Source organism: Quercus lobata, chromosome 8, assembly GCF_001633185.2.
Source record: "Quercus lobata isolate SW786 chromosome 8, ValleyOak3.0 Primary Assembly, whole genome shotgun sequence".
NCBI classification, from domain to species: domain Eukaryota; kingdom Viridiplantae; phylum Streptophyta; class Magnoliopsida; order Fagales; family Fagaceae; genus Quercus; species Quercus lobata.
This window is the reverse complement of record NC_044911.1, coordinates 8413197-8438915: the sequence shown is the minus strand read 5'-3', so window position 1 is coordinate 8438915 and position 25719 is coordinate 8413197. Positions and strand designations below refer to the sequence as shown.

The window sequence follows — 25719 nt, the reverse complement described above, 5'->3', positions numbered from 1 at the left end:
CAATCATTAGCGTAAAAGAAAAACCCAAACTGAAAAACCCTTTTGAACCCATAGCTAACGCATCAATTTCTGGGTTTGGATCATCGAATCCGTAGATCTCAGTCTCTCTATCCTTCCTCATTCTCAGATCGGAGCTTAGATTTTTTTTTTTTTTTTTTTTTTTTTTTGTGTGGATAACCAAACGGTCCTCACTCTCAGATCGGCATGGAGCTTAGATCAGTGTGGATTGTGAGATATCTCCATTGAGTGAAACGGAAAACAAATCAGTAAGTTGTGGTTTGGGTAAGTGATTGTTCTGATTTGGTATTTGTTGGGTGGTGGATTTCTAGGTTGATCTGAGCGTGACCGGAGCTGGGTGTGTGCTGTGATGTGTGCATGGGTCTGGATCGGCGGATATCGGAGTGGGTTTGAACTAATGCTTTGATGGGTTTTTTTTTTTTTTTTTAATTTTTGGGTTTGTGTTCTTGGATTTGAGCTTGTGTGCTGTGATGTGTGCGTAGGTTTGGATCGGCGGAGATCGGAGTGGGTTTGAACTAATGCTTTGATGGTTTTTTTTTTTTTTTTAATTTCTGGGTTTGTGATCTTGGATTTGAGCTTGTGTTCTTGTTGTTCTTGTTCAAGACATACTTAGATCTTAATTCATATAATTTTTAGTTTTAAATTCTGTTTTTTAATTTTTTTTATTTAGTTTAAATTAATAAATTAATTTTTTTTAATTTAAATGCTGAGGCATTTTTTATTATTATTTTAATGACTACGTCAGGCCAACAGTGCATGCCGTTTGCCAGCTGTGCAATTGCCGTTTCTGATGTAACGGCAAGGACCAAAATAAAAAGCGTTTTTCAGGATAGGGACTAAAAACGGTAAAAATAAAATTTAGGGACTAAAATGAGAATCGCCTAAAAATGTAGGGACTAAAATGTGTTTTTCGCCAAAATTTTATTTAGTTCATTTGAAGGATCACCTCATTAATGTTCAGTGGTTATCCCACTTAAATGCCATAATGCCATGTGTACAATAGAACCCAATGAATGATTAGGGTCTTTTAAGGAAGTGGCTTAAGGTTCATCCTAATGTGAGGACAATATGTCTCAAACTTTAAAGGTCCTTGATAAGCAGCAATGCACAAATGTTATGTGAATTAAAAATGGAAGAGAGAGAAATGAAAATCCTATGATTCTTATATGGAGTATGGACCTACAATAACAAGCCTTGACACATTGCTAATTATGAGGCTACATTCAAGACGTGTTTCTAGTTTCTATACTTCTCATAACAGGTCTTGACATACTGCATCCATTACATGTAGAGTTCAAAGTTGAAACCTTCAAATATAGGAGCATTGGAAATTCTATGAATTGGTCCTTTTTTTTTTATAACGACATTATTTCAAACCTATAGCGTTTTTTTTTTTTTTTTTTGGGTAAAATAAAATAAGGATTGCATTTACAAAAACTAAGGAACAAATATAGTCTCAGGAGAGTCAGGACACTTCCTGCTTAAATAGAAGCTATTAAACTCAGCATTAAGAGTACTAAGTACGTCCACAGCTGGACACAAAAAGAGATTAAATTGACTCTCTTGCACAGCTCCCATCCTGGCCAGCCTATCTGCACTTCTATTTGCTTCTCGAAAGCAATGCTTAAAACGGATTTGGTGAATCTGGGTAGCCAGTAGCCTGCAGTCATTCACCAGAGGAGAAACCAAACTGTTAGTGCAGTTTGAAGAGGACAAAACATCAATAATAGCTTAAGCATCTAACTCTACTTCAACAGCATTAAAATTTCTATTTATGCAGAGTACAAACCCATCCTGTGATGCCCATAATTCGGCTAAGTAGCTGGATGTAATTCCTATATTTCTCGCAAATCCCATAATCCAGGCGCCCTCTTCATCACGAATGACTCCCCCACCTCCTGCTGGTCCGGGATTCCCAAGAGAGGATCCGTCAATGTTCAACTTAACCCATCCATGGCTCGGTCTTTTCCATCGAATCTGCTTAACAACGAGTTGAGATGGAGTTTTTTGGGAAATAAGCACAATAGAAGAACTCCATAGCTCTATGTACTACCTCTTCAGCTAGCATGGGATTGATTCTTTTGTTCTTGAAAACCACCTGATTCCTATTGTTCCAGATGGTCCAAACAGTAAATGGAAACACAATTTTCCAAGGAATTGGGAGCCCAGAATCTGCCTTGTCAATAGCACAATTATTGACAGCCACATGAGGAGGTTTTGCGTGAAGAAGGGGCCATTATTTGCAGATATTCCCAGTTGGAACCAGGTGGCCTTGATGGCGAGGCAACCTCAAAGGGCATGGGAAATCGTTTCTACACCAGCCTGACACAATGGACAAGTAACATCTGCCTCTTGATGCTAATCGCTCTCTAACCCCAATGCTGTTATGGCAACGTTTCCATAGGAAGGTCTGAACCTAGGAAGGATTTTAAGCTCCGCTGCAAGCCTGTAAGCACTTCTAAGATCAAATTCTCCATGCTTTGCCCCCACCCAAGTCAGTCTGTCTTGGAGCGCTTTCTTGGAATTCAGAGGAAGATCAAATGGGATCAAGGACCAATTCCATCCCGCATTGTTCCATAATAATTGTTCTTTATTCCTTAGACGTGTGAAGTTTAAACCCTAGATCCTTTATTCACCGACAAATGACTTTACTGGTTAAACTAACTAATAACTAGAACTTACAATTTGGTCATTTGATCAAAGAATATTTGGAAATTGGAATATGCACAATGGACCCCATATAATTGAATTTTAAATTTTAAATTTGGCAGATTTTGACCTAATTTTACTGACTATAATTTCGGCATAACTATGAGAGATTATGATCAAATTGGTTGAGACATTATGGTCCTTGTCTATGAATTGAATTTTGAACTTAAATGCATATTGACTTTTGGTGAGTTGACGATTTGGTGCTTTTTTTTATTCTTGGCTAATGCAACTGACACTAATTTCAGCATTACACACTGATCAAATTAGCTTTTGCTCTTACCAAACGAGGCTTACACTAATTTTATTGATCCTTATCTATAAGTTAAGGGCTCGCTGCTACAGCCAAATCATCCATTATTTCAGTAGAAGTGTGAACAGCTTACAGCTTCAATGGCGTGAAAACAATTGAAAGAGAAATTATTCATTCGTCCATTATTTCTTCTTTTCTTTTCTTTTTGGACATTCATCCATTGTTTCATTTCTTGTATTTTTACCCGCTCTTCCTCTTTGCCTAAGAAAGTGCTTAAACAATTAGCCAGGCGTTGCAACTTGCAACCTTCCAAGCAATGGAAATTAGCAACAGACCAACAGTTGATTGCTCACTATGGAAATTAGCAACAGACCAACAGTTGAGAACAATCTGCTGTTCCATGCATTTGCTTAATGCAGTTCTTAACTCCACTACTTATGTCATACACAAATGCACACCAAAGAATAATTGTGTATATTTTACAACAAAACAGAAATACAAATTGCATACTCAGAATAAATCCATCATCACATCTAGGATCTACCTCTCAAGAATTTGTATTCTCAAATTACAAGGGGAAGAATGAACATACCTACAATGTTCAAAAAAGAAGAAAGAATTCACTGCTGTTTAGGAAAAATTTGGAACCTTGTTGCCATGCAGCAAAGAAGGGTGATCATGTAACAATTTTCAAACTAGAAAAAGAGCAGAAAGGAGCATTGCAAGATATGGAAGGAAGAAGCATGAAGCAATTTTAGACTGCCCATTCCGTTGAGTTGGAGCAATTGTTGTATTTACACCACCTGGGCTGGAAGTTGGTGTTGTCGCTGTCGCTGAAACAGGTGGCATAGGTGGCTCCATCACATCACTTTCATTCAGGACAGGGAACGGAGCCTCAGCTGGTGGCAGGTAGTCAGGAGTAATGAGTTGCATGAGACTCCCAGCTTCAACAGAGGACATATAAGGAGGTGCGTTTTTGCCCAATAAACATGGATTCCCTGCATTACATTGAAGCGTGTCATTGTATCAGTAACTAGAGACAAACTTGAATTGCTCTATAGGGCCATGCCAGGGGAGAAACAAAATGCTTCGTAGGAAACTGAATTGAATCAATTGACTATGAAAAGTTCCTGGAGGGTTTGAATGAGAAGAGGCAAGATGACATGAATGTTTGTTGGATGCAATAATGTATTAACATTTTTGTCCAGCAGCATTTTGCTACTGAGACCTGTGATTACAAAGCATTTATGTTCTAATAAGCATGCAAACGGAGGCCAGGTTGTTAATCTATTAATCTAGTGGTATAGAGTTGTGTCAAAAATTTCTAGAAACCCAAGAGTAATGCCAATGCAATTTTTAGTTTTGGTGTTTAACATGTATTTCTGCATCATTTAAATTAAAAGAACCAACAAAAGTATCCTGTATCCACTTACTTTTGTATCTGGCAGCTGTCTTAGGGTAGTCAGTGATGACACCGTCAACACTGGCTCCCGTGACATATGAGTTGATCTCCACAGTTGCATCTGAGAAGAAGTCCCATGCTTGAGACACAAACTCATTGCTGAAGGTTTCAACATAAACAGGGAGTTTAAATGATTTTAGCTTCGATACAGTATCAGTAACACCAGTAAGGAATGCATTATTTTCAGGAAAGACAGAGGTCTTGCCGACAACCACAGCATGAGCAAACTTTTTAATATCCCCAACGGCTGAGTTTGCGGCATCACGAATATTCTCATCAACCTTGTATACAAGCTCATAATTCGTTTTGTCCTTGAATTGCTGGAGAACTGAGCTGTTAGTGGACTGAATCATGACTCTTAGTGCTACCTGATTATCATAACTAGCTTTACTCAATGCATCTTTCACTGCCTGGATTACATCTAATCCCTGCTCCCCTGCAAGGTAGGCCGCATTCTGAAAGGAACAGAACATAATGAAATGGCATCATCAACATAAATAGTCAAGTCAGGGTAAGAAGAATTTTTATGTCTCAATTGGCAATACACAGAATCTACATCCAAACATTCTTGACCAATAGGAAACACAGTGGTTTCTGCATTGGCACCAGCATAACTTTCGAGAAGGAATGCACGGCAGTTAGTGTCAACCTAAAGCAGAGTCATCAAGCATGACAGATCACACTCTATACAAGAGTGGACGCCTACAAATTATTGACTAAGAGGATTTTGGAAAGAAAACAACTGAAAATCATTGCAGACATACCTCACCCCTCTCCCTAACCCCCAAAAATTTGATAGAACAAAGAAAACACATGTTACACCAATAAAAATGTTCAGAGCCTGTAACAGGCATGATCTCTGATAAATTACTAATCATGGATTTCTGGTTTAAAATATCTTTTCTTATAAAGTTTTCTTAGCATCTAAAAAGATGCAGGCATAGCAAATACTCACCTCTATGCTGATCAAGACACCAGTAAGAGAGCTAGCTTTCTTTGACAAGGTCAAAAAGTCAGCCAATGTCAGATATCTTCCAGCATTTTTGTACTTTGGATTCCGGAACAATCTGTAGCCTGCATAGGGATTTGCTATGGACGCTGCAGGAATTTAGAAAAAAAATGCAGGGATGTTAAATATGATTCTAGGAGTAACTTTGCTATTCATTGCATTCACAAAAACAGAACAGAATATGCCAGTCAAATAACATAACCAAAATGCACTAGAAGATATAGAACAAGGAAAGCAGATGAATTGTCATGAGAAAGGGCCCTCTCAACACATAAGAAATTAGGATGTCTCAATTTATGTTCCCTCTCTAAGGTCCAAATATCTTTTCCAAAATGTTACAACATCCCAAAAGTTTAAGTGAAAGATTTACATTTTCATACTAAAGTTGACTAAATCAACCTGTAAAGTTGTAGTAACATTTACTTCCTTTTTTTTTATATACGTTTGAAGTGGGGGAGGGGCAGGATTCAAACTTAGTAATCTCCATTAGAAACACCAAGAGAAGCCATTTGACCTAAAGCCTAAAGGCTAAGGGTCATTGGCAATAACAAGTACTTTCTGACTCTTCCTTGTACCTCCTGAATTTTCTACATAGATGCATGGTTCAACACTCCAGTAGTTCTCAAAGACATTACATAGAAAGTTTGGATGTGTGGCTCACTACATTTACACACCACGTAATTGCATGGTCTATGTGATGTCCCAAATCATTAATAAAATCAAGAAACAGTCGTGCTCCAATTAAGAATACTGATGAAAATAGAGTTATAAGATATTCACCAGTGACGTGCTAACCAATAATTAGAAGTTAGTAACATTTCCTTCAGTTATAATTTTGCAAGAAATTAGGTAGGATGTTTCTCTCTTCGTAATAACAAAAGCTGTGTTTGGCAAAAATAATTTTAAATAACATTCTAAATATTACATTTACACCACAGAATATGTAAATGACAACCAAATTCAACTTACGTGTCAAAGATTGAATCTGACTCCATGTCAGGCTAAAGGTAAATATTCCACTGCCAGACTTGATAGCTGGAATGCTTCTTGTAAGGTTGCTGAACATTGACTGAGCAACTGTTGTGCTATCTATCAGATTTATTGAGCTTAAGCAAAATGGAGTCCCATCCTTTGCCAATTGAACAGGACAGTCCAGTATATCTACATGATCATCAATAGCTTTCTTATATGCTAAGTCCGTGCAACCAGGGTAATCTCCACTTGCTCCATATTTAGAGATGACCAAAGCCTTTGCTGGAAAATGAAAAGGTGAAAGAAAAAGGTCAACAATTATATCCTAAAAAATAATGTTGTCATATAAATACAGTTAGACAAGCTCATCAATCAGTTACGAGCAGAAAAGTATGAAAGCTTTTATTAGAAGCAATATGCTATAGTGATATACCTTGTGCTGAAGCATTTTGACCTAGATGAGCAAAGCAACCTGCAATGTGAGAAGAGAAATCAGCATCTTGAAGAAATTATTATTGAAATAAGCAGGCAATAATCTATCATAGAGAAAATTAACTGATTATGTCCGAATTATCTAGACATTACTGTTAAATGAAATGCAACTATAAGCAACGGTATTTTAATCCTTCAGTTCTTAAAATGTAATTGTGGCCTGTGACACACAAACATGTGCAAGTACAAATAGAACAAAATCCAGTTTCACTTCTATAATAACCTGATCAAGGACCTCTGTATTAAAGGTAGTCCCAGGACTAGAAATGAAATTGAAAAGCCTCCAAAAATCATGGTGAGTTTTAGTGAATTTATAAAATAAAAAATAAAAAATTTAATAAACTTCAACTTCTCATGAAGTGGTAGGATGAATCATGAATGCATCTGTATGAAGCTAGAAATAGCAAGAATTTAGAAAAAAATGCAGGAAAGTTGTTCAAGGTTATCTGGAGATGCACACTGATATTCACATGATTGCACTGATGAAGGGTAAATCAGTTCACATTGAATGTCCTACAAGGTCAAGCAATGAGCAAAGGAGAAATCTATCAAGGATTCCTGGTAGACAGACCCAAGGAAATTGGAATTAGAAGCTTTATTGATTTGATCATTAGAAATCTAACGCACAACTCAAAACAGCTAGAGAAACTTTATAATGAACTAATACCATTAAGTTTTTAGGTATGCATGGTAATTAGGTGAACACAATCTTTAAAAGGTGGGGGAAAAAAAATTACCTATAGCCTCTGATGGAGTAATTGGGAAGTCGGTCAGCACACCATCAACAGAGAAGATGCCATTGTCAACGTAATTCAAGAACTCAGTTACAGGATCGTAACTATAATTGAAGCTAAATGGAACATCATTCGAAAAATCTGATGCAAAAACCTCTAGCCCTTCTTTATGAGCATCCAAAACAACAGACATATAAGGTAGTAAATAATTATTTGCATCTACAGGCCATATGTAAGACTTGGGAACCATAATTCCAGAGGCAAATGTCTTGACAAATGTAAGATTCTTTAAGAGAGAACCATAAGTCTGGTTGGTTGAAGGCTCAGTCTCATCTTGTCCTAGAAACCGGAAGACCAGTTTTGTCGTTTTTGGATTCAATCGTGCCATGATACTTTTTAGGAAAGCAACCTCTGGTGATGAAATATAATTAACAATTACAGTTTTTGATACAGAAATTACAAAGCTTCTCATACTCAAATTGTGTTGCGTGAAGAATTGATCATGCTGCACAAGTATGAGAACAAAAAGGTTGGTCAAAATGATAGCTGTGCGACCAGCTCCTACATGTTTAGAGAAACACCTTACGAAGAAGAAGAGGAGAGATCAATCAAATTTTAAGACAGAATTATAATCTTTTATTTACCTGAACGTTCAACCAGAAACCTCGTGGCTTATACGTTGAAGCCACATCTTTAACAGTGAGAATTGGGAAGGCATTGCCATCAAACTTATTAGTTCGAGAATAGACTCCTTGAATTACTGGTTAGAAAGACAGAAACTATCATTAATTGTTGATACAAAAATATATATATATATATATATATATCAAATAAGCAACAACAAAGCCTGATAGAAACTGTAAACTGTCATTTGAAGCAATATTTTAATGTTTAAAATGCATTTTTAATCTCATATACCATTGTAAATATAGCTGTGGATAATTATGATATCCAACCATATGTAAAGAAAAATGTGGCATCAATCATTATATTCTGGTTCACAAGACATCCATGTAGCCAACAGCAAATTCAAAGAAACAACGTTTAAAACAACTCAGACTTACAGGCAATAGTCGATAGCTCCTTGAAGGTGAAATCCACAGAAAACCATCCTTTGGTAGGGACCCCATTAACCAGGTAAGCCTTATTCCTTTTTTTGAAAATATCCGCAATGTCAGAACTGTTACTTAGCAGGAGATCTGGCGCACAAATCCCAACTCCATCCTTTGTTAATTGAACATCACACCACAAGACCACATCGGGTACACTAACCAGCAATGCCAAATTATATGCATATGAAGTAGAACTAGGAAAAATCCCTGAAAATCCACCGTTTGCAATGACCTTAGGCGGATTACCTACAAGGCAAATCATATTCGTTAGAAGATGAAGCCAAAAAATTGTTGGGTATACAGACGTGAGGAAAAACCCCACATGGATCGAAAAACAAGAAAAAAAAAAAAAAAAACTACTTGCGAAATTAATATAACGTATAATTGGATACAAATGTCCAATATCCCAAACCTATTTCCTTACACTTTGGGGTTAAGTAGTGTGTCACAAAAAACAACACTTTCTAAAATTTCTACAAAAGGGTCTAAAATAAAAATTTAGGAAATGTTTTTAGAAAACACTTTTTAAAAACACTATACCCCAAATCCAAATGCAATATCTGGACCATTTTCATTCTTCCTGTTTCTGAAATCAGAAAAATTATTCAAATTTCAACTTCCGTGGCTTCAATTAATAACAAAATCACAGTTAAAAGTTCACAAAAGGTAACCCAAAATAAAATTATAGCTTACAAGTTGAGATCATTAATGAACATGAGCACATTATATTGATGAAAATCCCAAAAAAAAAAAAAATTGCAATAAAACTAAATGATGGATCTAGCTAATCAGCATCAGACTTTTAAAATGAAAAACCTTTCCATATTAGTATAAAGTTAGGTAACTGTTTTCACTTCAACTAATACAACTTGTTAACTGAATTTATTTGAGATTACATGCATTAAGACTTTTAGATTCAAAATGGTTTTTCTCATAGACAAAGCAGAAAATCAGAAAGAGAGAGAGAGAGATCTATTTGGATGTAGAGGAAAAAATGTAAGAAAAATTAAAAGAATTAACTAAAATAGAAAAGAAAAACAAATTAAAAATAAATAAAATCCTCTGCATCAAGCTTAATCAACTACTCTGCTCGGTTCTATAAGCCAAAAAAATTTCAAAAACGAAGAACTAAAAAGCTGGTCAAGTTAATAAGTTACCATAAATGAGTTTTTCACCTTTCCAGAACCAAAGCAGCACAAAATTCATTATTAAAATATATATATACAAAATTTTCATTTTCCTTCACTTCTTTCTCAGCAACCAAACATAGTTTAAAAAATTAGTAACAAAAAGGCTACAGAGACAGAGACAGAGAGAAAGAGAGAAGAAGATTCACCGCTAAGTGTAGACCATTTAGATCCCTGAGCAGAGACCAGAGGTGCTAGCAGCACCGAGTGAAGAAGTAGAAGCAGAAAGAGAGTTTGAGCGCGTGAGTTATACATTGCCGGAAAAATCAATACAGTTAGTCGTCGGAGACTCAGTACGGAACTTCCGGCGATCAAGTTTTCTCGGAAAATGAATTCAGATTCAGTACTACTTGTAAGAGAGAGAGAGAGAGAGTTGAGCTCTGAACTCTATTGCTTTTACGGGCTGAGCTGACATATATTTATAATTTTATTTTTATTTTTATTTTTGTTGTTAATGTAATATATTTAAATTTTAAACTAGTTAATTAACGAGAAAATAATGGGGTTTTGGTAATGAATAAGAGGGACGGTGTAGTTAAATACGCGTACCCACGTTACCGTCTTATGATCATATTATTGTTGTCAAACGTAAGCGGCTCGACTCAGCCGGTTTCTATTACAACTAACTACTCTTTGTCCTAAGGAAGCCTATGTAAGTATGTAGACCAGTTACCATCAACTTTCTTTCAAGAGTATGGATAAGTGTTGTTTTTTTCACTTATATTTATTGCGCATCTTATCATAAATTTAATGAGTAAATCTTACTATAAATGTGAAAGAAATGAGTATCATTCTCTATACTTCTGCAGTACGTAAGTATTACTCGTACTTAGGACGATTTGGTTGGTGATTTTTAGTATCATTATTTAAAATAATGTGAAAATTGTGATTTAAAAAATGCTATAAAAACACGTATTTACAGTATTCATAAAATAAAAAATAAAAAAAAAAGTGTTTGCTACTATATTTCAAATAACATGTTTCAGTATATGAAAAAACATGTTGTGTATTTGATATGTGTGTGTGTTTTTTTTTAAAGCTAACAAACACAGGACAATTTAATAATTTTTTTATTTGAAGAGAGAAATGTCAGTTTATGTGTTGTCTAATCAAGTAAGCCTCATTCCCTCGAGTTTGTGTAATCCGAGCTATTATATATAAACAGAGAATGTTAACAAGCATGATGCTTGTTAAAGTTGGACTAATGCAGGTCTTAATTAATAAAAAAATTAGATAAATGGAAAAGAAAAAAAAAAAAAAAAAAAGACATAAAACTAGCCCCATAGTTTATTTTAATTTTTTTCTCTCTCTATAAAGCTAACCCCATAACATGTAAAATTGAAGGAAAAAATGACATAAAGTTACAAAAAAGACAAAAAGCTATAAATAAATTTTTTTATAAAAAAAAAAAGTAAAAAAAAAAAAATGGTGTTAACGGGTAACCGTTAACACAACCCTATAAAAAAAATTCCTTTATGAGTGGTCCTAAGATAATAACTTTTTTTTTTAATGAGATAGTTCATTACTAAATAAGGGGGATGTATTAAGTACTAACTCATTTCTATCCTCTTAAACGAAAACGCAAGAGGGGGAAGAGAGGATATGATAAAGAGTCCACTCCAAGTCCAAAGAGAGGCTTAGTGGGATGTGGTCCTAAGACTATATATATGTATAATCCCTTGTTAGCAAGTTCAACAACAAAAATTAGTAATTTGTTGATTTTAAATCTCAGAAAAAGATAATTAAGGGAGTAGTAAAGTGTAAACCCTATAAGACAATTAAGTGTGAGATAATGAAAGTGAGGTATGGGACAGTGGAGAGTGAAGACATTTTTTTTTTTAATAATTGCATTGTTGTGTTGAATTTTTACTAGAGTAATGTAAAAAGGCACAACAAAAATTCTTCTTAATGAATTACAAAGACTAATAAGTTTTCACAGTTGAGCTGAATTGTTAAATAAAGAATTGAAAAGAGTAAAGATAAAAACCATTAAATAATAAACTAAAATATTCTAAGAAACAATAATTAAAGTTCCCTTAACAACAATAATTAATAACTTTATTATACTACTTAATAATAAGGATTTCCAAGGTTTAATCTTAGCAGAACTAATTAATATTTTCATTATATTAAAAAAAAATGTCTAATAAACTTATAGTTTATCCTTTATTCTCTTACCAGTACTATGGATAACTTTTTAATAAGGAAATCACATATTTTCACAATATTCATTTCCTACCTAAAACTTATCTTCTAAACGAACTTGGTGCTAACTTGAAAAATCTTCCTTCAAATTATGGATCATGACTTATGAGAAAATGTCTATCTTATTATCCTAATGATTAAGATGAAATAAGAAAATATTATTTATAAAGAGGTTATTGTCAACCTCTTTAACACAAATTTGAATAAACCTCCTAAAAAATATTCTTGGAGCCGCCACAGACTTTCACAAGAGATATTTAGTGACATTATTTTTCATAAAAATGCTAAAACTACTTTAGAAAACTTATAAAGTGAGTTGACAAGAATAGGATTAGTGTCACCTTAATAACATAATAAATTAATATTTTAAGAGTCCAGTGAACAGATGTCATTTGTTAATGGACCATTTTAGGAAATTTTTTAAAATACTTTCATGAGAAATATAAAAAAGTAAAAAAAAAAAAATCAGTTATACTTTTTCTTTTCCAATAAAAAGTTTCTGAAATTATTTCTTAAATCAATGTTTTTAGAACATCCGTTAATTTTTCTCATATTATAATTACTTTTACTTTTTTATGCTTGGCAACTCGTCAAGATATTTTTTCAGGCTCTCAAAAAAAAAAAAAAATCAAGATATTTTTATCCGTGTTTATTTCTTGAAGCCTAGCAGGGTAGGAATGGATATTCTAATGCTTAGAGTATTTTGAAATATAGGAAAAGAAATCTAGATATTTTTCATCGTACTCGTTTCTTGAAGCCTCACGGATTAGGAATGAATCAAATGCTAATGGTGTATTTTTAAAGATAGAAAAGAGAAGTCGAGATATTTTTGCCCATTTCTCGAAGCCTCACGGGGTTGGAAAAGTAATACATGAGGACACTAATCGGAAAATAAGAAATGGGAAGAAAGGTTAAAAACTAGTTCGACAAGTGGCAATCAAATACCCTATATTGGCTCATTCTAATATAAATATACATTGCATATAGCACAAGTGCAGTCATCAAGGACCTCTTTTTTTCTTTTTCTTTTTTCCTTAATCCTCAAGGACTTTGTTATCTATTAAACCCAACTACGTAAATTCCCATCATTTTTCTTTATTTCTCTTGCTTCTATGGTATTATTATTTTATTCTTTCTTTTTTCACAAAACAAAAAGGACAAAATTTATCTATAAAATTGATTGTAGTTTAAGACTATAACTTTACTTAATAAAATAAATATTATTATATATTTTGAAAATTTAACCATTGAATTACATATTCTTTACGTTCTTAATACACATGTCAAATTTTGTATCAATTGGATATTACTTACCATATGATTTATAAGCTTATATTTTATGCATAATTTTAAATTACAAAAACTTGTAATTAAAAATTTATTAATGGCATAGTTATTGATCTTTAATTTTCTAAAAAACATAGTGGATATAAGAAGAAGATATAGTCCAATAATAAATTTGTCAAAATTCACCTCCAATAAAAAGATATTGAGTAAAGTTGGCTATAACCAATTTTGTGGCTTAACTTTGTCCTAACAAAGAACTATGTTCCATCTTTTCTCATGTTAATCTTTATTATTGATCTACTACAAATTGATGTACTAGTGTTTTATTCTAAAAAAGAAAATCTTCTATAAATAGAAGTTAAAGTCTCTGCACATCAATGAATCCCTTAACAACTCTTCTACATAGAAGTAAAATTATTGGAAAATCAATATGCTACAACAAATTTTATAAACAATTGATGTAACAAATTATTGGTATACAATAAAAATAATGTTAATAACAGTTACATATTTGAAGATGATATTACATTAGTTACAATCCACCATCAATAAAACTGTGGAATTTGTCATGTATATAGTATTGTTGTTAGAAAATTTTGTCTTTTAGGCCTTTGTTAATAGCACCTAGTAAGGTTGTATTAAATATTCTAAAATACCTTAATTTTATGAGATCAAGGAAAAAAAAAGTTTTAAGTGCGCATGCCTGTCATAATAGTATAAAAAACTTAAATAAGTTGGATTAAATACTTCCTTATTAAATGCATTAGGGCACCGCATTAATCAAATTTTAACACAGTCAATTATAAATAGTGTAAAAAAAGTGATTAATTTATATGAAAGTGATTATCCATCATGCATAATTGATCATTTTAACAAATTGTGGCAGAAACTATAGTAAATAATATGAATCTTATTAGTAGAATTATTTTTACCACAATTGTGACATGATGGATAAGAATGATATAGAAAAAGTGTTAAGTTAATGTATTCAAAGTTGATAACTTTGGCAAAAATGGTAACAAATACGATGAAATAGTCAAATAGACAAATAGTGTACGATTTTGAACCCTTTTTATTTTTTTTATTTTTTTATTTTGGCAAAAATACCATTTTGGTCCTTACATTTTAGGGTCATAGTCAATTTAGTTCCTACATTTTTGTAACAATCAATATGGTCCCTATTATTTTCAACTTACCGCCAATTTGGTCCTTACTATTAAATTACTAACAAAAAATACCTATGTGGCAAACAGCGTGCACTGTTAACACACTTTAAGCTTATGTGACAATTAAAATAATAATATTACGAGCCACTGGAAAAAATTTAATTTATCAATTTAAAAAAAAAAGTAAAAAAATGAAATTAAGATCTGGGAAGAACGTGAACCCAGAAAAATCCAACCCAAATCTACTTCTAGCATATTCTTTAAGCAAATCCAAAAATAAGATCAAACAAATATCAAATGGTTAACCTCACAAAAAATTTGGCTTTGTGGTTTCAACTTCACAAACGTTCACAATGGGATTGACATAAGTGGGTTAATACAATGGGTATTTTATTGAGCACTTGGCAGTTGGCACTTGGTTAAGAAGCAAAGGCTTAGAAAGAAGAGATGAGATTTTTCTGTATTGCTCAAGCACACAAATCTCTCAGTTGTTCAAAGAGCCAAGAACAAAAGAAATGAGAGAAAGGTTTTTCAACCTACATGGGTTCTCTCTATTTTGCTATCACTGTACTGTCAACTGTGTGTTTTTCGTTTTGGCTAAGGTGCTGCAAGGAAGAAAACTATCTCAGTGCTCCATTGTTAACCATTTTTTATATTTGTTTGGTTTTATTTTGGATTTGCTTAAAGGATATGTTGGAAGTGGATTTTGGTTGGATTTTTCTGAGTTTACGTTCTTTCTAGATCTGAATTTCCTTTTTGTTTCTTTAAAACTGATAAATTAAATTTTTTACAGATGTAATGTTATTATTTTAGTTGCCACTAAGCTTAAAGGGTGTCAATAATGCACACTGTTTGCCACATAATCATTTTCTGTTAATGAGTTGACGATAGATATCAAATTGACTGTAAACTGAAAATAATAGGAATCAAATTAATTGCTACAAAAATCAAGGGGCTAAATTGACCGTAAAAAGGAACATAATAATGTTTTTGATTTTTTTTTTTTTTTTTCAAATGTCAACGTCGTCTACAGAGTTTGCGCCCTCCACTGCCAGATGTGTGAGTCAATGGGTAGACAATAGATATTGAGCTCTGGCTGGCTGGATGGCTCGAGCCGCAGCGCAACCCAAGCTGACCAGTGGTGACGTGGGGTTCACAATTACTGATTGGATGACAGCTAAATCGGGCCCACGACATGGGCATCACAAACTGGCAATTCCGACCTGGCCTCAACTGATTGGGTTGAGTACATTATGATATCACAAAACGCGCAAAATGACCTCGTCCAAATCTTGAAGAGCACAACATGTTTTGGATCATGGGACCCTCAACTACATACATATTACCATATTATAGACTTCCTAGCTAGTACAGACGGTTTAAAGTTTTATTTACCAAAAATTATATATATGTAAACTTTATTTCCATAGCTTACCAAAAAAACTTTATTTCCATTTTTTGTGAATGAGAGAGTATCTGAATGAATGTAATATCCACTACTTGTTAAAAAATAATTTTTAAGAGGGCATTATTATTATTATTATTTACTGAGATAGTTGAATTTTAGACCTTATGAATTGCATAATTGTCAAAGTTGCATACTTTTTATCTTATTATCATTTATTTTGAATGATTTTTCCCTTTATGTGTGAAGCTTCGGGAATCAAATCTCATATATAATAAGTTCTCTTACCCTAAAAAAAACATCTGATATAATAATTTGCCGGTGTGGACCGAGTCAAAAACATCTGATATAATAATTTGGCATTTGACACACTAAACTCTAAAAAATCACTTCTATCAAAGGCTGTAAATTTCATAATATTTGGCATTGATGAACAGTGCAATCTCAAATTTGAGACCGCACTATTCACCAATTGTAAAACTTATAATATTTTTTTATTCAGTGGGGTCCGCTTTCTTTTCTTCTTCATTTTTTTTTTTTCTTTCTCATTCCCTTGTTTTATTCCATCTCTCATTCTTGCTCTGAGAGCCATAGATACACAACACTCTAGCCATAGAATGGAATACAACCATTTCTCTGCTTTTTTTCTCTCTCTCTCCCTCTACTCGTTGTCTTTGCCTCCCTCTTCTTCTCGATAGTGGTTGTGTGGGTTATAGATTTGGCGCTTTGGATTTGACCAGTGTGGGCATTGGCATAGGTCTCTGACCGGCGTGGGTTCATGGGTCATTGACCGGTGTGGGCATTGGCATTGAGGGTAGATTGGCATGGGTCATCGACTAAGAGTTTAGTGTGGGTCTCTGATCGCGTGGGTCTCTCTCGGTGGTTGTTTTTCTTTTTCCTTTTCTGATTGTTGGTGGTGATGAGGTTGTGGGTTTGTGAATTGGTTGTGATTCTGGAGGGTTGTTTTTCTTTTTTTCTTTTTCCGATTGTTGGTGGTGAATGGTGATGAGGTTGTGGGTGGTGGTGACAGTGGCAGTTGTTGTAGCTGTGGTGGCGTCGGCAGGTGGTTTTATTTTTTATTTTTGTTTTCAATGGTTGTGGCCGACAGCGGCTAGCCGTGGGTGTGGGTTTGCAAAGAAAGGGGTGGGTTTCAGAGAAAGGGAGAGACAGAGAGAAAGAAACAGAGAATAAAAAAACAATATTTAAATAAAGTGGTAAAAAAATTAGAATCTTTGATGTATGATATATTATAAAGTGAGATGTTAAAAACTAAAATTTTGAGTTTTGAAGTAGTATATGCTAAAAATTTTACTTCCCTTGATGGGAATGCTCTAACAATACACCACAACTTTTACTTAGTCCTTTAGATATGAAAAGGATGGTCCTCCTTTCCTTTATATTCCTCTTTTATTTATTTATTTTTTCATTAGATTGCCAGCCAGTTATTTTTAATGATTTGGGGGGCCCAGGTACCCCCTAAATAAGAACATGTTCTCATATTTTTATTTATTAACATTTAAAAAAAAAATTGAATTTCTATTAGAAAATGTCAATCTAGATATTAGTTTTTTCTAATTGAATATTAAATATCTTAATAAATTTGTTATTAGTTATAGGGACACGATTATTTAACGACCCAAGAAGGACATTGGGCTCGTATGTAAAGGGCCCTAACAATATGATTTGTAGAGAGTGGGCTTGAAAGGCAAGACCTTGGTCACAGGTCAGCGGTTTAGTCGTGGTATTTATGGAAGCTTATATATGTGTGGACTTGGCTTGACTAGCTAAGCCTACCATTAGTGCGGATTGTAGGATTTAAGTCCTCAGACTACGTCCGAGGAGCATAGTACCCTTCCCACTCTCCCTTTTGTAGGGTCTCTCCCCCTCCCAGGCTCCCCTTACCCCTTGGCTCTCTCTCCCTTTTATACTAGTGTTCACCTCCCTTTTAGTGTCCACGTGTAAGTTTTACTTTATGGGGTGCAGACCTGTCCTATCAATCCATACCTAGAGTGGTTGGGGGTGGTTAGAAAAGTTAAATAGTATGGTTTGGAGTATGGGCCTGTCAGATGCAGGATTCTGTACTACGACGTTGGTAGCTTTCTCCCTTGTCCTGCCCCTGTACTGAGTTTGTCCTTTTCTTCAGGCGTTTTGTGAGTGCTGAGCATAAGATCGTCCTCGGTCACATCCTTGGGCCTTTTTTGGGCTTTCATTATGCGTTTTTGGTAATAGTTCTCCTCGGCTTAGGCCTTGGGCCCTAATGTAGAGTGGGCTTGAGCCACGAATTCTCCGGCCCCACATTAGTAATATAAAGAAAATATAATAGAAAATTTAGTTACAAATTTCATAAATGAAAAAAAAAATCATCAAACAGACGTAGAAAATAATGAAATAATTCAAGAGATGAGAAAGTTAATCATGAAAGTAATTAATGATATTAAAATATGTAACACCAAAATTCTTGATCATATAAAAAATACTAGATTATTTTTCCAAATGTATAACCACTAACAAAATTTTACTTGCAATAATTGTTATAGTTTTTTTTAGATTTTTTTTCATAATCAAAATAGATAAAATCCTACTTTAGATCAATTAAAATAGTTATATTATCAATTCAAAAGAAGATGCTAGCAAAACCTAAATACAAAAACTTAATTAATAATTTTGTATCTCAAGAAGCCAGAAACATGTGTCCAATTACGTATGAGAAACCAATAGTTGTGCAGATAAACTAACTAGTGTTTCTAGGTTGGAATTCTTTTGAAAGATCATTTGGTATGTTGCTATAGTCCTATTTTCTTTTTTTCTTTTCTTTAAACCAATTTTTGGGAGAGGAAATATACCCTGTTTTTGGGTGTATGCTTTATCCCACTCACAACTGATAGGTTTTACCAGCTCTGAGTAGGGGTGTCCAAACTCGACTGCGACCTGTTGGACAGACCAACCAGCCCAATCTCCACCTGAGCTCAGCCCGAACCGACACTCCCGTCGTTCGATTTCGGGTTTCGGCGCCCAAGGCTTGATGTTGGCAGGTCGAGTGGTGAGTTTTCTTCTCCAAAACCCGAGCCACTCGACCTGTGGAGGTTATATACAAATTCAAAAAAATCAAGCTCAAATCCGAGGAGATCCAGCGAGTTCTCAATCATACTTGGTGAGATTTAGCCAGATCCAGCCATTCCTAGCAGATTTCAGCGATTTTGGTGCAGATTTTGGCGATTTTGATGCAGATCTAGTGAGTTTTTACATTTTTCATCGATAATTTTGCAAATTCCGATGATGATTTTGTAGCTCTGGTGATGACCCGAAACCAACCGAACATACCCAATCTCCACCTGAACCCAAAACTGACTCGACCGATTGACACCGACGGTTGGTTTCGGGTCACTCTTCTTTCCACCCAACGCTGGAGGGTCGGGTTCGGGCAGGGGTGAAAACCGACCCGGCCCAACCTGTGGACACCCCTAGCTGTGAGTGTGAAGAAATATACACCAAAAACATGGTGTATTTTCTCTTTTTGGGGTGGCCTTTTTTATTGTTTGATGAAAAGCAAAAAAAATTTTTAGGTGACTTATGATACGACAAAATTTAGCTGCAAACTTGCTTTTAGCCAATAGCTACAACTCCAATTAATATCTTTTTATTAAAAGTGAATTTTGTAAAATCTACCATTGGATTACATTTTTTTTTCTTATATCTTCCATATTTGCAAAATTTTCAAAAGATAAAAAATCAATAGCTATATCATCAATCAATTGTTTAAATTTCAAGTTTTTGTAGTCTAAAAAATTATGCATAAATAATAAGTTTATGAATTGAATAATAAATAACATTTGATTAGCAAGAAATTTAACATATGTATTAAGAATATAAAGAACATGCAGTCTAATAAATATATTTTCAAAATATGTAGTTATGTTAATTTTTTTAGTAGAAATCATAGTAACTAAATACAACCAAAATTTATCCCTTGCAATCATGGATAGAGCCATCATTGGACTAGCGGGGCAACGCCCCCCCCCCCCCCCCCCCCTTTTTTAAATATTATTATATGTATGTTTATTAATTTTAGCAATTTTGTTCTATAAAATTACATTTTGTTTTCCTTAAACAATATCATTGAATCTTTCTAGAGTAATATTATACTCACAAACTTTTTTACAAACTGTTTTGGTAGCAAATTATTATTGGTTCGCATATAGGCACACTACTCACATCATTTTTTTACCTACCAGTAACTACTTATTATATTAGTAATTTATAAAAAAAATTGTAATTCTAGAATTTTCATCATTTTAGTGACCATAAAAAAATTTATAGATCTAAAATCTAAAACAAAATATACAAGTAAAAAAAAAATAGCTTAACAATAAAAATTACCAATAGTAAAACTAAAAAAATTAAGCTCCATTAACCAATTTTATCTAAAATAAACAATCCTGGCCTTTAAAAAATTCTAAACAAAAATAATTTTATTCTTACCCATACCAAAAATAAATAAATAAATAAATAAATAAATAAATAAAATAAAAAATAAAATCTCAACAGCTAAGCAATAGTTGAGTCAAAGGTTGAAATTATTACACACAATCAATAGTATAACTGCCCTCCTAACTCAAAGTTCTAACTTCATCCCTGCTTGCAATAAAACCGTCCTCCACGTTATATATTATATATATGTTGCCCATGATATAAAAAGAAAAAGTTTAACAAAAAGAACAAATAAAAAACTATACATATGTATAAAGGTTTACAATAATAAATTATCTAGTGAATATCAAAAAACAAATTTTATTAATTTCATTTAAAACTAGAATAGAGTCAATGCATAGAAACAAATTAGTAAACGGGCTTGTTTGATTATGACGACCCCTAATGTGATGCTTCACAATATTCTTGCATACCTTTCAGTATTGAGTCTTTGCAACTTTTTTTTTTTGTAAGCAGTAATATTTATTACAACACACACGAAAATAATAATACATAACTAGAGTATAACTACAAAAGAGTCTAACTTTTGTAATTTTAGATTGAGGTTATAAACAGAAAAAGTTTAGCACAAAAAACAAGTAAAAAACTATATATATGTATAAAGGTTTACAATAATAAATTATCTGGTGAATATCAAAATTTCATTTAAAACTAGAATAGAGTCAATGCATAGAAACAAATTAGTAAACGGGCTTGTTTGATTATGACGACCCCTAATGTGATGTTTCGCAATATTCTTGCATACCTTTCAGTATTGAGTCTTTGCAACTTTTTTTTTTTTTTTTGAGTAAACAGAAATATTTATTAGAACACACATGAAAATAATAATACATAATCAGAGTATAATTACAAAAGGGCCTAACCTTTGTAGTTGTAGACTAGGGTTATAAACAACGGACACTAAATACACACAATCAATGTGGGATAAACATCCCTATTTTTTTTTGAGTAAATAGTAATTATTATTAGAACACACACGAAAATAATAATAGTGTTTTAAATCGGGTTTATAATACATTACATAATCAGAGTACAACTACAAAAGGACCTAACCTTTGTAGTTGTAGACTAAGATTATAAACGGATATTAGAAAGTAGACACACACAACCAATGTGAAATATACATCCCCATTTTTGACTTGCACAAACTTTCTTTTTTCCATAATTTTATGCATACGCTGATGTGATTCACGTGACGACAGTCGTTGTAGAATTTCATGTAATCTCACATAATCTTCTGTTTAGTGCGTTTAACACAAAGAACAAGTTATTAATAATTGACATGCCAACCGCTTACATAATTCATAACCACATGGACCCAAAAACATTATTATCACAAATTATAAAAATCATAAGTCCAAGAAGATCATATTAGCCACAACCTGCTGGGGAAAAAAAATCCTAAGCCATAGTTTTCTTCTTTTGGCTCAAGTTTAAACCAAAGAAGAAATACATGTACAACAATTTATAATAAAGTGCAGGAAATTTTTTTCCCTCTCATTTACTAGGGTGATTAAACAAGGTAATACTTCTTGTTCTGTAAATCAAACAGGACACTAAGTGACACATACTATTTTATAGGTGTTACACGCATGATGTTGTGTATTGAAGTATTGAATGCAAGCCAAATTTCTATATATTTTGAGGTATAGGAGTGACATAGTCAACTCTTTATAGGTCTTCCATATTGGATATCGCGTATTGGAGTATTGAATGCAAGCCAAACTCATACTTCAAAGCTTTCATTTATTTGAGGAAATACTTTTCCAAATGAACTTGGAAAATATTGGGTATCAAACAGGTTTTAATTTTATTCCTCTGAATGATTCAAACATCAATTACAATCAGTGAAGAAACGCGGAAAGTTAGAAAATGACTTCAACAAAGCAAGTGGTTGGGAAGGAGGGACCAAAGGCCAGGAGAAAAGGTTGTCTCTTTTCTTTAAGTGAAATGGAAAGTGAGAAAGGGTTGTGAGAGATACCCTCATTCCAAGCCACAATTCTACGCCTTTAGTCTTTAGCCACTATTCTTAGTCTTTAGTCTTTTATTATTATTATTATAGGTAGCTTTTAATTTATGGAAAAAGGTTTAGGAAAATAATTTTTTTAGCCTAAAGTTTTTTTAAAAAGTGGTGTGAATGATTCACGACATATCCTGAAAACAATTTTCCATGCCCAAAAGTTCTTATTGATTCGTTTTAGTGCTTACGTGCCATGACCGTGGTAGGGCATGTTTATGAACTAATTAACATAAAAAGACAACTTTCTCAGTGAGTGTGTGTTTTTTCTGTGGTTGCTACTAAAAGAAAAACTTTGTTTTAGGCTTTTAGCAAAGCTTGTAGGGTAAGCTTAAGGGGTAGATGCATGAATACAAATAATAAAGAATCACCTGGTCCATTTGGTGGCATGGAAATCAAAAGAAGATATTGGTTTAGAAATTCTCAATTATTTTACCCTTTTTTTTTAAAGCTGTAATTTTTATTATGCAATAACAATCAAATCGACTAGATCAATTGCACCATTAATGTGTGGAGGAACATTCTCTATCCACACCAAATAACCACTAACATATTTAGTATAGTAGCATGTCTAACAAAGTTGTGAGCAACACTATTCTCTTGTCTTCTAATGTGAGAAAATTACAAGCAACAAAGGAATTAGTAAGTTTCAATCATTGCATTTGATCTATTAAAATTTGGATTAAAATGAAATTATTAGGGTTTGCGCCTAAATTAACATATTTTGCATTTTTTTTTGAACAAAAAAAAAAAAGACCCATTTTCTTTTGACCCAATCACAATTAATTCTACAATTTTTTTCAATAGTTACATTCTGATTTCCTAATCCTAAGGATTAGATTAAAAATGCTAAGGTTACTTTCAATGAAACTCTCTAACAATTTTAATTTAGGCCAAAGTTCAAGGGATTAAATGTAGTAGTTGAAGATTTGTGGACTATATTGTGATAATTTCCAACCACATAGAGGTAAATTATAATTTACCACCCACAAAAAAAATCACATATATGACAAAGTTGTGCAAACATTTTTTTATGAATAAGAATAATAATAAAAATAGGAAACAAGATATGGTCCCAACCCATTTCATTCTTCTAGAGAAAAAAAAAAAAAAAAGAAGAAAGAGATGGGATGAAAATGAGTCCCTTCCAATTATAAAAAGCAACCCAATGGGCTAAATTGCGAGAAAGAAAATTTAGCATCTCTAGTTGCAAATAAAAAACTCCAACAGGAAAGAGACATAAAGGTTGACTTCAACTCTGAGAGGGAAGGGGCTATGAACCAGGGGGGGGTAGCATGTAGATTTTGCAGGGCTTCAATTACACCTTCGGAGTCCCCCTCAAACATCACATAGTTGTGCAAACCATTTATTTCATATGGCATGTGCAAATTACATGATAAATTATTAAGTTTGTTGGCTATATAATTAGCTAAAAATACGATTCTCTTCAAAAGTGGCTTTGATGTAAATGATATTTAATTTAGATAAAGTCAAAACTAGAATTTGAATGTGCTACAGCCCATTTCTGCTATTTTTATTAATTACTAGGAATTCATCTCTTCATTTTTTAGGAATAAATTAGGAATTCATTCCTATACGCAAATAGTTGAAGGAAAGAGATTGATGGTACATATCAAGTTATTCATTATCAATTTAATTATTATTTCTTATCAAATTTAATGTCTTCTCTAATATATAAAATAATCTTTTTAAGGTCAGAAAATGCATATAATATAAAGTTTTCCGTATATAATCTCACAACCTGGCTGTCAAAGGGCAAGAAAAACGTTTAAAACACCCATTTGATGGAACTAAGGTTACTGACAAGAAAACCATATGCATGATCAAGACAAAATCAATCTCTCTGAGATGGTCAAATTTGAATCAAGACTCAACATATATGAATTGCATTGTCTGTAGTAGTTGATTTTTTTTTTTTTAATCAATTTGAAAATCGAAATGCCTTACAGTTCACAGCCAGATTTTCTTTGCGTTTGGTTCCTTCCAAACTAATATAGTTCTAAATCCTCACCAAATCAATATTATAAATTAAACAATTAGGGAAAATGTGAATGCCAAAACCCCATAGTCAAATGCAGAGAGAGTAAACCGAGAACTCTGTCCATTTCATCACTGATTTAACAAATACAAATAGCCTCAGATCACTAGCTAAACATTAATTAAATATAAGGGGAAAGTTCTAATCACATAGTTTACAAAAATCTATGAGCCTTTTGTCCTATTACAAATTTACAATATAATTGGGGCAGGAAGTTTCTCTGGCCAATAAGCCCATATGGTATTGGTATGGAGAGGACCATGATGAAAATAGACAGAGGGTCTATGATTGGTCCACGTCAGCAAAACATTTGGTAGGATCTGATTGTATAATTGAGAGAAATTGATGTTCTGTAAGATGTACACACTACACAGCACTAAAGTCTAAAAGCCGCGTATGAGGGCCACAGAAGAATTGTTCAAAGTGAAAAATGGACAGTGAGATGTGGGCATATACGTTTGTATGCTGATCATGACCTTTTTTTTTGTTCAAACTTCAAACATTGGAACTATGTGAAACAATGTTCTAAGCTATTGTGTTTGCTTGTTTATTGAGCAAAGAACAAAAATAGGGACTTGGTTAGTCCATAACAGACCCAATATGGTATGAAAAATATCATTCTAGATCATTTTATTCAACATTCATGTGAATCACATATGAAGATAAGCCTAAGCAGTGGCCAATGTTATGCTTCTGGTCAAAGTTTATGAGCATGTAGTTTTTAACCTATTACAAGAGATATAATTTTTCTTCAAATCAATTTAGCGAAACTTTTTCTTTTCTATAACCCACAATGTGAACAATTCACATGTTCAACTACCAACTACGTTACTCAAAAAAAAAAACCTACCAACTACGTGTACTTCTTTCAAAAAAAAAAAAAAAAAAACTACGTGTACTTGTAATTACACAGTCTCTTTAATTGTCATGTAAAATATTTAGATAGCTTAATGAGTTATATAATTAAAATAAATATGAATTAGTGAATAATCATTTAAATTGTCACATAATAAATTGAAAGAAATTATTTCAAACTAATTTTGAGAGATTTTTGTCTAATAATAATAATAATAATAATAATAATGAGTGGTTATAACAGCTAGTTTATTTTACTAGCAATATGTTTGAATTGAAGTCAACAATT

At 33.1% G+C, this 25719-nt stretch overlaps 1 protein-coding gene across 1 annotated transcript in view; it reads right to left on the bottom strand.

Annotated features, from left to right (window-relative positions):
* Positions 1–3365: 3365 nt before the first annotated feature.
* The window catches only part of LOC115956276 (glycerophosphodiester phosphodiesterase GDPDL3-like), a 31304-nt gene continuing 8950 nt past the window's right edge, over positions 3366–25719 (bottom strand). The window contains exons 3-11 of the mRNA XM_031074701.1: positions 10098–10320; positions 8714–9007; positions 8294–8409; positions 7653–8154; positions 6857–6895; positions 6421–6705; positions 5398–5540; positions 4414–4897; positions 3366–3978 (exon numbers count right to left, since the gene is read on the bottom strand). Of these exons, the coding sequence (XP_030930561.1) occupies positions 3671–3978; positions 4414–4897; positions 5398–5540; positions 6421–6705; positions 6857–6895; positions 7653–8154; positions 8294–8409; positions 8714–9007; positions 10098–10320 (2394 nt within the window). The 3' untranslated portion in view covers positions 3366–3670. The remainder of the gene's footprint in view (positions 3979–4413; positions 4898–5397; positions 5541–6420; positions 6706–6856; positions 6896–7652; positions 8155–8293; positions 8410–8713; positions 9008–10097; positions 10321–25719) is intronic.